Genomic DNA, 16,208 nt, shown 5'->3' with positions numbered 1-16,208 from the left:
CCGGTGAGAGTGTAAGGTAGTTATCAAATCTAAACATACCTCCGAAGTGTCTTTGAGTATCCCCCGAGATCACCATAGGCGAGTGATCCGAAGTCCGAGGGGCAAGACACGTGTAGAATAGAGTTCGGTATCTCCTCGTCCAAGTATCATTAGTGAGAATCCGATCCAACTTCTTCCATAGATTGCGTGGACTTGCACTACAATGTGCCACGTGAACCATTCACCCTGCATAGGTAATGGTAATAAACCAGCATTCTGAATACATGAGTTGTATTCATCCATAGCCATCCTAATATCCCCCGACATACCACAAACTTCACTGAGGTCCCTTACCGCATTGAAATCCCCACCAACCATCCATGGAATGTTAGCCACAAGGGGGTAAAAGATTCCAAGGACTCCCATAGTTCCCTCCTCTCAGCCACCTCATTAGCACCATAAATGACAGTAATAATCAGAGGCTCATGCGCAGTTCTAAAATTGACTCGTGCATGGATAAATTGAGGACCCAACGCAAGCACATCAACATCCAAATAATTATCATCTCATGCTAGCCAAATACGATTACCAACCGTTACATAATCAACAAACCACTTCCACTGAGGCAACAAGAATGATTATATACGGAAAGCATTATTTAAATGAACACGCGTTTCAAGAAGACCAATTAAATATAACCTGAACTCTGCAACTAGATCCTTGACAGCTAGTTGGTGGTCTCTTTTGTTCAGGCCACGTACATTCCATATGCCCACATTCAACATGGTATAATAGCTATGGGGCTGCATGCTTTAGGACCCCCAGAAAATTCATCTGCATTATCAAACAATTGTAAGACATCAAAAGCATTATAAGTCATAATGGCCTTACCCTTTTCCTCGCGATCAGACCCCTCACTGTTGCTGGTTTTTCACGATTCTCGATTTGCACAATTGTACTCGTTGATTGGCTCTTATCCATCACCTAATTGGACGGTCGAGGGACATCCCTTTCGGCACATAAACAGAAATTGGATGCTTCCCTGTTTTAGTGACTTTATTCACCATACAGTCCTTGGCACTATAATCCAGCGTCATACAGCTGGTACACTTGGGTGGTAGCCACCCGTACTCTACGTCCACTTTGCAGGGGGCTTCCCCTCCATCCTCATCCGGAGTCATGATAATAATGTGCCTCGACAATTTGGAACTTATATCAAGCATCACGCATACACGAGCGAAATCCAGTCTCGTGCATGCTCTCGTAATAGCGTTCGGGTACAAAGGTTTTCCCACACCACTAGCTACCGTACTGAGCCCCTCTTCCGTCCATAATTCTACTGGGAGATGACGTAATCTAATCCATACAGGGACTTCCTCATCACCATTCCAGGTTCCCATTTCTAAAGAACTATAGGTTGTCCCTGAAACAACCACGACCCTCCCTGAATAACCTCCTCAATGTCAATAATCATTTTGAATTGAAAGAAGAAGAACACATTTGTTGTCGCAGTAACCTCCCGTAATGCAGGCCAGACTGATTTGGCATACTCCTTCAGATGATGAAGATAGGGTCGTTTCCCTAGGAAGTACCCTACTGCAGTAGATCTCCATCGACGAGATCCAGTTTGAATAGATTCCAATGTCGGATGTACAATGATTTCACCATTCTGTATAGTCGGGGCAATATACGAAAGGGTCTTTCGAGATGAATTATTAAAAGCATATGCAATCTTGTCATCAACAATAGGTTCGAGGTTTAATTCTTTGGCTCGGCAGGCTTGCCGGGACAAGACGCTTATATTTTCCTCTTCGTGCATCTCTTCACCTTCTTTCCCGCCCCTGCCCTGACCCCTCTCCTCATTCCTCTTCCCCCCTCGGCGCCCCCTTCCTTGGTCTTCCCCTACAATCCCCCCCCCCCCCATTTTCTTCCTCCCCAATGCCCCCTTTCCTTCTTCTTCCCTCCCCATTGTCTATCTAGTGATAAACATTTATGTGAGCCAATTTTGGTTGGGTCTACAGGAACTATTCATGGATGAAGATGCAAGTGATAAGGTGTGTAGTGAGGCCAAGGGTGTGTTGGTTGGGTTGGCGAGGCCGTTACTAAAACTATGTGGAGTTTGAAAATACAATTTAAGAAGAATAATTAATACAGAATGGTGAGGCTCATCCACTTGCTCAATATGTTCTGAACTATGCAAAGTTGCTTCTGGATTATAGTGATACTCTAAATTTACGTCTGAAGAATGTGGAGGTTAAGTCAGAAGGTGAGGTAAGGGGAAAGCAGAAAAAAATGCTTTATTATCTTTTTTTAATATACTGTAAGGGTAAAAAAGTAATTTGTTAATAAACCTTATATTATCATATAATGCATACTTACTAGAGTTAATTACACTTAAGATTCTCTTTAAAATGTTAAATTATATTTTTCGCAAACAAAATTTTAAAATTATACTTGCACCCCTTTCAAAAAATTCTCGTTTATACCTAACTCCCTTCCGTTTAAATATAATTTTAATTTACTATTTGTTTTTTTGAAAAAAGTAGGATTTACTACAATTTACCCCCTGTAATATTGCAAATGAGCAAATTACCTCCACTATAAAAACACGTGTGTTTTGTAACGACCATTGTAACGGATTGGACGTGCTGACGTCATTCAGGGGTGATAAAAATATTTTTATCTGGGCGTTACAAATTTGTGGTGTGCGGAAAACCGTTATAATTTATTGGTTGTTACTAAATTTCTATGATTTTTGTAATGGCTCGATTTTTTGGTAACGAATTTTAGGAGCCATTACAATGGCAGTGTGAAAAACAGCAGAAAATGTACAAAAAGATGGAATTATAAAAACCGTAACAATTAAAACAACTTTTTTTTATTAGAGGACATTACAACAGCCATTACAAAATAACGGAACATGAAGAGTTTCAATTGCCGTTACAAAATAACTTAACTTTTGGAATGGTCGTTCTAATAAGAAAACCACTATAATGATCGTTCCAAATGAAGGTGAAAAAATGGTGGATAAATTAAAAAAAAGCAGGAATTCTAAATTCGATATGGCCGTTATAAATGTTGTTTCAAAGGTCGTTACAAGTGTAAATTACACGACCGTTATATAAGTCGTTACAAAATAACTTAATTTTTGGAACGGTCGTTCTAATTAGAAAATCATTACAATGGTCGTTCCAAATAAAGGCGGGAAAATGTCGGATAAATTAAAAAAATAGTGGGAATTCTAAATTCGATTGGCCGTAACAAATGTTGTTCTAAATGCTGTTACAAGTGTAAATTACATGGCCATTACAAAAGCCATTACAAAAAATGAGCCATTTCAAAAATTCAGATTGAAAAATATGATATCTTTACATCCGGCCACCCGATTCATACCAAATTTACATTCCAAGAATGATACGTCGAAATCTATATACCTAATAAGGTTACAACTAAGGCCAAATGGATTATTTTACAAGTGTGATCATATCTGACAGTTGGATCTTAATTTTGACTATTCGATTAACCCATACAGTTCAACACTGTAAGATGATAGTTACATCAATGTAATACTAATAATTATGAGTATACAAATTTATTTCATACTACGTGCATGTATCAATATCAAATAATTTTTTTTAATTTATTTCAATTATATTGTTACAGTACAATTATACGTTTCTACAACATCAATCGTCGAAAATGGCATCTTTTTTTAAAATAATTTTCAATAAAATTAATTAATTAATTGTAATGATTTTTGTAACGACTTTTGTAACGAGTATCACTAAAATGACATTGTATCATTATATTGCAACGATTTTTTATAACAGCTTTTGAAATGAATATCTTACACTACACAATTCGTAACGGCTTTTATAACAACATTTTGAATTTTGTAACACTCTTTTGAATGATTTTTGAAACGGCTATGGCCGCTCCAAAAATATATATATACATGTCTTGCAAATTTTTTTCTCTTCCCTTACTCTTCTCTCTCCCTTTCGTTTCCCGCCTGCCTAACCCCTCTCTCTCTCTTGCTCTCTCTCTCTCTTTCTCTCTTTCTGCCCTTTTATCTTCTTTGCCCTCCTTCCCCGCCCCCACCACTAGGTAAGTCCCCATTTTCTTTTGTATTTTTTCTTTGATTTATTTTAAAATTTGTATAATTTTCATGTAAATTTTGTAATACTTGTAGAATTAGTGTGTAATTTTTTATTTCTGTAATTTAATTTTTTTTTTAATTTCTGTAAATTTCTAAAAGTTTTGCCTAATTTCATAATTTTTTATTTTTTTTGGGAATTTCTGTAATTTAAAAAAAAATTCAGAAATTTTTCAATAATTTCTTATTTTTTTTAATTTATGTAATTTTAAAATTTTTCAGAAATTTTGAATAATTTCTGAAATTCTTTTAATTTCTGTAATATTAAAAAAAATTCAAAAATTTATAATAATTTCTAATGTTTTCAATTTCTGTGATTTCTGTAAATTTATGCAATTGTGTATAATTTTCTGTAATTTTCTCAACTTTATATGTAATTTTAGCAAATATATATGTATTTTCTGTAAATTTGAGGACCTTAATGTAATCTAGAAAAATAGAAATTTTAATAAAATTATTAGAAAATTAAGGACTACAGTGCAATTTTTAGGGAAATTATGCTCCTAAATGAAATTTTTAGGAAATTAGAGGATTTTAATGTAATATTAGGAAAATAGGAATTTCATAAAATTACTAAAAAATTAAAGGACTACAATGTAATTTTTAGGGAAAATATAGACCTAAATAAATTTTTTTAGGAAATTAGAGAACTTTAATATAATATTAGGAAAATAGGAATTTCATGAAATTATCACAAAATTTAAAGGACTACAATGCAGTTTTTAGGGAGATTATGAACCTAAATGAAATTTTTAAAAAAATGCAGGACTTTAGTCTAATTTTAGGAAAATAAAAAAAAATTATGAAATTATTAAAAAATTAAGAACGCCAATGCATTTTTAGAAAAAGTATGCACCTAAATAAAATTTTTAGAAAATTAGAGGACCTTAATGTAATTAGGCAAATTACAAAAAATATAATTTATTCAATAATAAAATACAATTATATATTTGAATGTTAATGATTTTTTATATTGTAGATAATGACGATCGGTGCTTCGCCACCCAGTCGAGGTCGTGGCCGGGGCCGAGTATTTGGTTTTAGCTCCGAGGCCTACCATTGGATCGCTGGACCATCCCAAGACATAGATGATCGGGTGTTGGCACTCGAGCGCTACATCAGAAGCGTCGATCACAACTGGCCCGATTATTTAGCGCCTAAGCCTTCAACTGATCCCGGCACCCGACGACGACGACGACAACGACAACGAACACGCAGCTACTGGGAATAATAATTTAGATTAGGATGTTTTTTTGGTATTTTGTAAAAGTATAATTTTATAATAATATTTTAATTTTTATAATTAAATTATTTATTTATATTATATGTGTTTTATATAAATTTATTTACTTACTTTTACAAAAAAAAATATTAAATAAAGTAGATTTTAAAATATATTAAACAAATTTAAATAAAATAAATATAAAATATATTAAAAAAATAATAAATTTTGTAACTGCACCAATAAAATGTAAAATCATCAGGCCGTTACAAATAATGTGCCAAAAACAGTTACAAATTAAATACCAGGCAGTTTCAAAAATCATTACAAATGAATGTAAAAAGTAGTTACAAATGCAGTGCCAAAAATATATACAAATATAATACAAAATAATTACAAAGAGCATTACAAAAATCGTTCCAAATATCTGGCAAGACTATACCCAAATGTGTTACAAAGGTTGTTATAGTAACATTTATAGCAAATCCAACCTAGCAGCTACAAGAGCCGTTCCAACTTAATTTTTTTTCATGTCACTAGTTTTGTAATGGCTACGGTAGACCGTTACATCAGCCATTACAAATTTTTGACAAGCAGTTACAAATGCTTTGTAACGCCTCGTTTAGCCACAGTAGGCCTAGTCGTTACAGAAAAAAAAAAAAAAGCGTTACAAATTTTTTAAAAAAAAAGTCGTTCCAATAAAATGATTTTTGTGTAGTGCCCCCTATGAAAAAAATATAGCAATTTACCCCCTGTGCTTTTAAAATAAAGTAATTTACCTCCCTATCTAAAAAGATAAATTGTTTCATTTTAAGAAATACAGGGGACAAATTGCAGAATTTAAAAAATATAGATAAATAAATTGTTATTTTTCTTTTTTATAGAAGGTAATCTGCTCGTTTACAATATTATAAAGCAGTCGGTTGAAATTTTTCACAAAAAAAATATAACTTTATATTTTAAGAAAAAGGTTTAAATGTAATTAATTCTACTTATAAACAATCTATATAACTCCTACTTAAGGTATACAGATGGCTGATATGTCTTAAACTTCGAGAGGATGATTGGTGGCAAAGAACTCCACCCAAAATTTGCTATTAATATCTCACTTATATACAGACACCCAAACTACCTTAACTGCTATTATCATTCTACCTCTTTTTATCCTTTTCAACATTCCAATCTCGAAAAACCAAAAAAACAAAAAAATAAAAAATAAAAATAAGAGCCCCTCTGTGTGTACAATTTCACAATCCTCTGACGATCTCTTTTCCATGCTTGCTACTGCAGTGCAGCTATTTCCCCCATTTTTAAGGTTTTTTCTTCCTCTCTCAACCCTCATTCAATTCTTTTATTTTGATCGAGAAATATTTATTTATTTTTTCTGATTTAATAATGATATATAAATGTGTATATATATATATATATATATTGAAGGTACGTAAAATAAAAATAATAATTAGAGATGGCGGAGGGGACATACGTGAAGCTAAATGAGGATCATCATTCCGGGCAGAACATCACTCCTGGTGAGCTCAATGAAGCAATTGATGTCGATAAGGTAAATACGAATTTCAATTTTAGTCCCGTAATTTTAATAATATATATATATATATATTTATATATATAATTACAGTGTTTGGCTATTCTCGTACCGTACGTACCAGTGTTAATGCAATTTCCGACAATACGTTCTTGTCTTAACAGTTGCATGCTCGAATATGTGAGCAATGTGGACAAGTTTTACCGCCAAGCTACATTCCGCCTGCAGACGAAGATTGGGCTACTGGGATTTTTGGTTTTTGCGAGGATGCCGATAGTTGTAAGCTACCTGCTTTAACATCACTTGAGACCAATTAATTTCTCTCGATATCGTAGAAATTGATGTTGTAGTAATAAGCACGGTAATGTATCTTTATTCCCGATATCGTATAAACGACCACAGTTTAAAAATCATAGTTAATCAATGTTCCTTGTTCCAGGCCTAACCGGGTTCTTTTGCCCTTGTGTACAATTCGGACGCAACGTTGCGGCCTTGAACGATGACATCTCTTCAGAAAGAGCATGCATAGGTCATGCGGTATGCATCGAAGGTGGCATTGCAGCTGCTGCAGCAACAGCAGCATTTCAGGGCATGATTGACCCCGACACGGTGTGTCTTCTCACCGAGGGGTTGCTGTTTGCTTGGTGGGTGTGTGCTATCTACACCGGCATGGGCCGGCAGTTGTTGCAGAGAAGATACCATTTGAAGGTGATCGCGTTCGATTCTCCCTATCTTTTGTAGAGATGAGTGTAGTGATTGCAGATTGGATTTTCTGTTGCATCTTCTGTTCCATTCAGTATATACACGCCACGTGTACAAAAATCAGGTCTGCACGGCTCTAATGTGTATATTAAAAAGAACAGAAGCCGCGATAGTATTTGTAACAGAAAATCCAATATTCTTTGAAAACTCTAACTAAAACCGTGAAATCTTTGTCTAGTTGAAATTTCAATGTAAAAAATTTGCAGGATTCGCCTTGCGATCCATGCCTGGTGCACTGCTGCCTCCACTGGTGCGCCATATGCCAAGAACACAGAGAGATGCAGCATCACCTGTCGGATTTCAGCACGTCGGAGGACACGGTCGTAAGCCCCCCAGAGACTCAGCAGATGAATGCTGCTGCCGAGAAACGCGAGAATGTATCATCTTCCGACCAAGGCGACGCCCCCAACAACTTACAGCTGCAGCCTGTGTGAAATTCTTGCAATCTTGTTATAATAAAACTTCATTAATCGTTCATCTTTACCTTAATTAGTAAATCGAAATTGTTAGAGTTGGTGATCAAACTCTACAAGTAGTACTTCATTATGCTCAAAATATATTTTAGTGTTCAATTGGAGACAACCTAGTTAGTGTCCTTTACCTTTGTAAACAAGAAATGAATATAAAGTAATTAGATCTTACGCACTACTAATATATTTCTGGGATAATTACATTTATATATATATATATATGATATATGATTTGTCTACACAAATCATTTCTATTTTTTGGATAATTATATATACACTCATTAGATACGTCAACATCATTTCACAAATCACTATTATTTGTTTTTTTAAAAAAAATTACGCATATGCTCCTAAATATTATCAGCATCGTTATACAAGGGTGTCCAACAAAATCATCGGGCTGCCCCAACCGACTAACCCAACCCAAAGCGTACCATAATTAGCGGGTTAAGAGCGGGTTGGATTAAACTTGGACTAGTAAACAAAAACTGCAATTTAGTAATCGGATTTGGTTTTTCACTATGAAAAAATTATTTTATTGGAACGGCTTTTGTAAGAACTTTTTTATTTTTTTGTAACCGCTGCTGTAACGGAAAGGCCTACCGTGGCTAAACGAGGCGTTACAAAAAATTTATAACGGCTTCACAGAAAGCCGTTACAATTTGTGACGGCCATTGGAACGGCCTCTAGTGGAAGTTACAAACATGGTGACATTGAAAAAAATAAATTTGAAATTGCTTTTGTGACGACTCTATTGAATTTGATATTGTTATTGTGACGGCCTCTGTAACACATTTAGGTATGGTTGTGCATAATATTTAGAATGATTTTTGTAATACACTTTGTAACGGTGTTGAATTACATTGTATCTGTTTTTGCCACTGCTTTTGTAACAGCCTTTTTCACTATTTTTGTAACGATTTTTGAAACGACTTTTTGGAAAATTGATAACTGATTTTAGCACAATCTTTGTTAGCCTAACAATTTTATGTGTTCTTGGTGGATTACAAAAGCCGTTACGAATATTATTTATTTAATATTTACTTTATTTAATATATTTTAATATTTATTTTATTTAATATATATTTTTATAAAATTAATTAAATGAATTTATATAAAAAAATACATAATATAACAAAAAAAAATAATTTAATTATAAAAATAAAAATATTATTACAAAATACAGAAAAGAAAATGCTAATATAAATTATTATCCCCAACGACCACGTGTTCCACTAGAAGATCGAGCCAGTTGGGACCAATGCTTCTGATGTAGCGCTCGAGGGCCAACACTCGATCATCTATGTCGGGGCATTGCGACTGTGGTGGCGAGGGCAATGGACTAGTCAAATGGCTAGCCTGCAATAGTTCAGCAACCGAGTGGTGGGCCTCGAAATCGAGACCGAATACTCGGCCCTTCTTCCGGTCGCCCGCTGCTGATATCTGGACCTACTACTCGTCCGGGGCCATGGAGCCTTTAGACGACAATAGAGGCTCTTAATTGCTGTTGTGCTGTCTCTAACATTCCTCCATCATCCTAAAAAATATGTCCTGCAAACATGTTAAATAATTAGATAAAAAAATTACAATTAAAAGAATAAATTATGTAAAAAAATTTAATTACTTACCGTGACCTCCTCCGCACTCAGGCTGCTCCGCTGACCGTCCTTCTTTTTGTAGACCTTTTCGAACACCTCTATTTGAGTGACGGGGCGTCTGAGTCGTGTTTTTTGTTCAATAATTAATTTAAAAAATGATTAGAAATATAAAAGATTAAATAAAATTACTAATATGAGTTGAAATACTTACCATCTTTCGCTTGTGCAACCCAACGGATGACGACCCTCGCAGTAGACGGTCGTAGCTGCTTCTAAGTTTGCTCCCCGATTGACCTTATTTTTGGCTGACTGTGCCTAGAATTATGGGCTCGACCAAAACTCCAGGAGTTGGTGCCAGATCTCCTCGGCCAACCACAACGGTCGGACCAAATGGTTCCAAGTGTCAGCAAATCGCTTCTGCAAGTACTTCCCCACCTGCGACTTGAGGAGTTTGAACATGCTCTCGTCGTCGCAGTCCTACCAGTACGACATCTAAAAAATGACAAATAAAAAAATTATAATTATTTGATAAAAAAAATATAAATTTCAATTAACATTAGATAATATTATATTTACCTTCAACTTCTAGAACCAGAATAACTAGTGCTCCTGTGAAATCTGCGAGATGGTGGCCCAGTGATGCGGGTAATGCCTTTTGAGCACAGCATTGATGGCTGTGTGAAAATTGTGATCGGACCTGAAAATAACAATGAAATGTTAAAATCAATTCAAAAATATAAAATAATTAAATAAATTCTTCTATGTACCTCACATCCCGGAGGCTGATGTAACGCCTTTGGGCCACTAGGGGAAGTAGCGGCGCTAGCGGTGGTGGTGCATCCCACAACTGAGCCGGGGATTGTGAATTACTGGCACCCGCCGCATCTAACCCCACTACGGTGGAGCCTGCAGGAATGGGCGGGGGCTGGGACACTCCCTCTGAGGATGGGACACTCCCTTTGGAGGTGCATCTGCTAGCTCATCCCCAGGGAGGGCTGAGAGGCCACGACAGGGGATGCGACTAAGGCACCGACCACTACCAAGGCCCGTGGTGGCGTAGCACAGATCATCATTATCTACAATTTATAAAATTATTAATATTAAAAACACATAATTGTATTTTATTATTGAATAAATTATATTTTTTTGTAATTTGCCTAATAATTGCATAATTTACTAAAAAATTCATTTAGGTGCATAATTTCTCTAAAATAGCATTGTAGTCCTTAATTTTCTAATAATTTCATTAAATTTTCTTAAATTTTTATTTTCCTAAAATTACATTAAGGTCCTTTAATTTCCGAAAAATTTCATTTAGGTGCATAAATTTCTCTAAAAATTGTATTTTAGTCCTTAAGTTTCTAATAATTCATAAAATTTCTATTTTTTTGAAATTAAATTAAGACCCTCTAATTTCCTTAAAATTTTATTTAGGTGCATAATTTTCTAAAAAATTGCATTGTAGTCCTTAATTTTCAAATAATTTAATCAAAATTTCTATTAAGGTTTTTTTATAAACCTATTGTTATGCTATATTTTAATATTTTTTAAATTCATAAAAATACATACATGTTTAAAAAAATAACACATAAAAAATTACAAAAAAATTGCGAAAATTTACAAAAAAATGCAGATATTTACAGAAAATAAAAAAAATCAGAAATTATGGAAAATTTCTGAGTTTTTTTAAAATTACAGAAATTAAAAAATAGTACCAGAAATTATTGAACTATTCTGAATTTCTTTTAAAATTACAGAAATTAAAAAGAATTTCAGAAATTATGAAAAATTTCTGAAATTTTTTTGAAGTTACAGAAATTCCCAAAAAAAATTCTGAAATTTCCAAACATCATCATCATCATAAATTATAGAATTTAAAAAAATGGCAATTTTTTTTTAAAATTTTTAAAATTTGAATTTTTTTAATAATGTAGATTTTTTTCTTAAAATTACTGAAATGTAAATTTATTTAAATTTTTGCTAAAATTTCACACATTTAAGAATAAATATTACACCTAAAATTATAATAAAATTAAAGAAAAAAATAAAAAAATGGCCGGCACTCACCTGATGGTTCGGACGGTGGTGGAGGTGGAGACGGTGGTAGGGGAGGGGGAAAAGAAGAAAGAGAGAGAATGAGAGGTAGAGTGAGAGAGAGAGGTGGGGCAGGTGGTGGCTGGCGGTGGCAGCAATACAGGCGATGTTGGGGGAGGGCGGCGTGAGTGAAGAGAGAGAGAGAGAATAAGGGACGAATAGTAAGAGGGGAAGAAGAAAAATTAACCAAGTATTATATATATATAATTTTTGGAATGGCCAAAGCCGTTCCAAAAGCCGTGCCAAAGAGAGTTAAAATACTTGAAAGGCCGTTTCAAAAGCCATTACAAAATATGCAGTCTAAGGTAACCATTTAAAAAGCAGTTACAAAAGTCGTTATCAAATATGGATACGACGTCGTTTTGTTCATTTTCGGTACAAAGAGTGTTCCAAATAATTAATTATTTTAATTGAAATTATTTTTAAAGAAATGCCGTTTTCGACGATTTAATATTGTGGAAACGTATCATTGTAGTGGAATAATATAATTGAAATACATTAAAAAAATAAAAAAAATATGTGACATTGATAAATGTACGCAGTGAGCAATAAATTTGTATATTCATAAATGTTGGTGTTACATTGATATAATTGCCATCTTACAATGGTGAACTGCATGGGTTAATCTAGCTGTCACAATTACTATTAAATGGATTTCGACTTATCGTTCCTTGAATATAATAGTAATCCATTAAGACGGTGTATTTCTAAATCAAACCATGTGATTTAAAATCATACCGTCTGATATGATTTAATGGACACGAATTTGAATTTATTTAAATTTGGTATGAATAGGGTGCTCGAATGTAAAAATATCGCATTTTTTGACCTGAATTTATGAGATGACTCATTTTTGTAACTATTTTTACAACGGATGGTATAACTTACCATAGCAATAATTTTTGTAACGGCATTTGTAAGGGCTAATCAAAATTAATATTCCCACCTATTTTTTTTTATTTTGATTTAAAAAATTTTAATTGTAACTGCATGTGTAACTGCCCTTTGAATTTTGGCCGTTACAAAATTTTATTTCCTGCCTGGCACCAAAAGTTGACCGCCTTACTTTGTAAAGCCTTTGTAATGGTTTTAAATTAAATTGGCAGTTCCAAACAATAAATTTAAAAAAACTTAAATATTTTTATAATTTTTTTATTTTACAACATTGCAAAATAAAAATATTCATTAAAAATATAAACTATGTGGCCTCATATTTATCCTCGTCAGTCTCCTAGTCCTCGAAGTTATTTAGGAGAATAGATATAATTAACACGATACAAGATTAACAAAAAATCATAAAACTGAAATAAGTAAACTACAATTAATTTAATTAAACATAATAAAGTATTAAATTAATCTCTGTTATCTGGTCAACCAACTTAAGTGATGATCAGCACTAGTTGACAGTTCAAAATTCGAGTAATAATCTATAAGCTAATCAAATATATATACACGAAAATTAGAGTGTTGGAGTGTGAGTGGTTAGTATAAGAATTTCTACAACAAATAAAATAAATACATATACATATATATATATATATATATAAATATATAAGTTATTTATAGCAACTTTTGTAACGCCCTTTGGAACATCTAAGATAGCAATTGAAAACTAGATGTTATAAAATATAGTCGTTATTTTATACGGCGATTACAAAAAAAATCGCATCTAATATGACAGTTTTTGTAACACAGTCTTTTTGTGTATTTTGCAACGATTTTTGCCACTGCCATTGTAATGGCTAATTATTTGTCCAAAGAACCGTTACAAAAATAATTAGTTGTTACAAAGACTATAGTAAATTATTAGCAGCCTACAAATTATAACGGTTTTCGTCACACACAATTTTGTAACGGCCGTTGTAACGGTTTTGACTGTTATAAAATAATTTCATTTCTCCCTTAATGACGTCAACACATTCAATCCGTTACAAATATGTTACAAAGGCCGTGAGTACGGCCATATGACCGTTACAAAAAAAATTGTTCAAAATTTTGCTTTTTTTTTATAGTGTTTATAAGTATATATGGACCGTGTTCAACTGTAACAATAATGATGATGATGATTGGAGTAATAATAATCATAATGATAATAATATACTAGGATTCTTATAAATTTATACCAAGATTTTGATAATACATAAATTATGATTCAAGACAATAATAACAATTGCAAGATTTTTTATTGGTATTAAATTATAATATATATATATATATATGTGTGTGTGTAAATATGCAAATAAAATCAATTATTTAATTAATTCTTAGTTATCAATAAGTTGGCCATCTTTTGAAGAGAAGAAATGTGACTTTTCTTTTCTCTCCAAACTTGCACAAAAGATGGCCAACTTATCTTCCACATCATAATTTTAGCCACATAGAATTATAAATCAACAAAAATGCATTTAGATGTCATGCCATATCACTTTTCTGGTGCAAATTATAAATTCAATGGACCGGATGACTAAAACTAATCAATTTTGTAAGTCACTGGAGTTAATAAAAAATGGGTATACTTATACGACTAAAACTAAAATTGGGCATACTTAACGGACTAAAAAAATATTTTTCCTATATATTAATAATATTTTATCATTGAAATTGCACAAAAATGGTATGATTATATTTTTTTATAATTAGTTAAAATATGAATTTTGGGTAATATTGATCTTTTCCTTTGTAGGTTTAGAATTCACAAAGTTATATATATCGGAAGCTCGAAAATTAATCATCAATGATACTTATATAGTTTATATTGTAGAATGTTTTTTAAAATTTGAGAAAGACCATCGGATGACCATTATTAATTTATTTGGTATGTAGACTTTTATTTATAACTTTGGAATATGTATTTTGAGATTAAAATTTTATGTAATTAGAATAGTTTAATGTTGAAATTTAGTTAATTATATGGACAAATTAAAACCTCCCAGCTCAATCGCCCCCTCTCCGTTAAATCCAACTAACGGCGTTAATTTTTTAGAAAATGACCATTATACCCTTACTTAATATATATTATTTCTTATTTTAATGACCGTTGGATCTTCTTTGATCAAATACTGATCGTTAGATCTAATCAATTAATCTCAACCGTTAGATTTTAAAAAAATAATTTAAAATTAAAAAAAATATATTATCATTATTATTATTATTATTATATAAACTAACAACCCCACCCCCACCCCTTCGCCGCTGCCACCGGCCGGCCGAACGCCGGCGCGTCTGCCGTCACAACTACCACTGTTCGATTCACCGTCGTACGACCGGTCCAGCCATAGTGTTCGTGTCGTGAAATTCCTCCAGACGCGTCACCACGGCACCCTTGAAATCCATAGGTACGCCCAATATTTCACCGCCATCTTCTCTCTAAAATTCCGGCGTCGTCACGGCGAGTCACCGGGCGCCACACATATCATTCGAATCCTCTTGATGAGGCGAACATTTCCCCTCAAACAATTTGGGATTTCATCAATCATAGACGATGGGCTACCACCACGACCACCGAAGCTTTTCGCCGTCGATTCGCCGTCACCAGAGCGACCCACGGTCGTGGACCACCACCAATCGCTTCGTCTCCTTCTTGCGAATCGAATGAGCCCCCTCCCACTGATTTTCGTCAACTCTATACATGCATTTCAGTTTTCCGATCGCTGAGCACCGCAAATGCTTCGCCGTCTGACTTCTTCTTCTTTTTTTTTTAATTTTTTAATTAATTTTAATTATATTAATTAAAATATATTTTAGTTAATTAAGAATATTTTAAATAATTACAATAATTAATTATTTTAACTAATTAAGAATAAAATGCAATGATAATTACTGTAATTAAACATATATTTTAATTAATTAAAATAATTTTGGATTTAACAATTAACAAATATAAAATTCTTTGAATTTAAACTTAAATTTAATATGGCAAAATTTAACACTTATTTTTTTTTTAGGGTGAGAAATGGCAAAAGAAGACACAAAACAAGCAAAAAACCCCTTTGAATATTATATAGACCATAGAGGGGTATTTTGGTCCAAAAAGTCATTAAATATCAACTTAAATCGCAGAAAAACACTACCAAACGCAGCAGACGCGCGTCTTCTCCACCTCCCATTAGTTTATAACAGAATGGGGGTTTTTTGCTGACTAAAACAAAACAGGAGGGGCTTTTAGCCTATTCTCATAACAAGAGGGTTGTTTTTGCAGACTTTTTAAAATACAGGAAGTTTTATGCATTTTGTCCTAATTATATAGGTGATTAACTTTATATTAAAGACAACAAAAACTGCCCCAATTCACCCCAATTAAATTAGATCGTAAAAGTGCAATTTTGATGGTTGTGGGTGGGCTGGGATATATATTCTACTAAAAAACAACAAACATTGGTTGGAC

General features: G+C 33.2%; 1 protein-coding gene and 1 long non-coding RNA gene across 2 annotated transcripts; one reads left to right on the top strand and one right to left on the bottom strand.

Moving 5' to 3' along the window:
- LOC105173293 (cell number regulator 6-like) lies at positions 6,487 to 8,316 on the top strand. Its single transcript, XM_011094987.2, has 5 exons — positions 6,487 to 6,672; positions 6,795 to 6,918; positions 7,065 to 7,179; positions 7,340 to 7,608; positions 7,869 to 8,316. Exons 2-5 carry the CDS (start codon positions 6,823 to 6,825, stop codon positions 8,094 to 8,096), a joined length of 708 nt encoding a protein of 235 aa, XP_011093289.1. The 5' UTR covers positions 6,487 to 6,672; positions 6,795 to 6,822; the 3' UTR covers positions 8,097 to 8,316.
- LOC105173292 lies at positions 9,394 to 10,214 on the bottom strand. Its single transcript, XR_848726.2, has 3 exons — positions 9,942 to 10,214; positions 9,761 to 9,848; positions 9,394 to 9,683 (listed from the first exon to the last, which is right to left on the bottom strand). It is a non-coding gene; the product is annotated as an uncharacterized LOC105173292 (long non-coding RNA).

This window comes from Sesamum indicum, linkage group LG11 (assembly GCF_000512975.1).
Source record: "Sesamum indicum cultivar Zhongzhi No. 13 linkage group LG11, S_indicum_v1.0, whole genome shotgun sequence".
In the NCBI taxonomy this organism is placed as follows: Eukaryota; Viridiplantae; Streptophyta; class Magnoliopsida; order Lamiales; family Pedaliaceae; genus Sesamum; species Sesamum indicum.
Note: the sequence above shows the minus strand (reverse complement) of the source record. Positions and strands in the feature narration are given on the sequence as shown.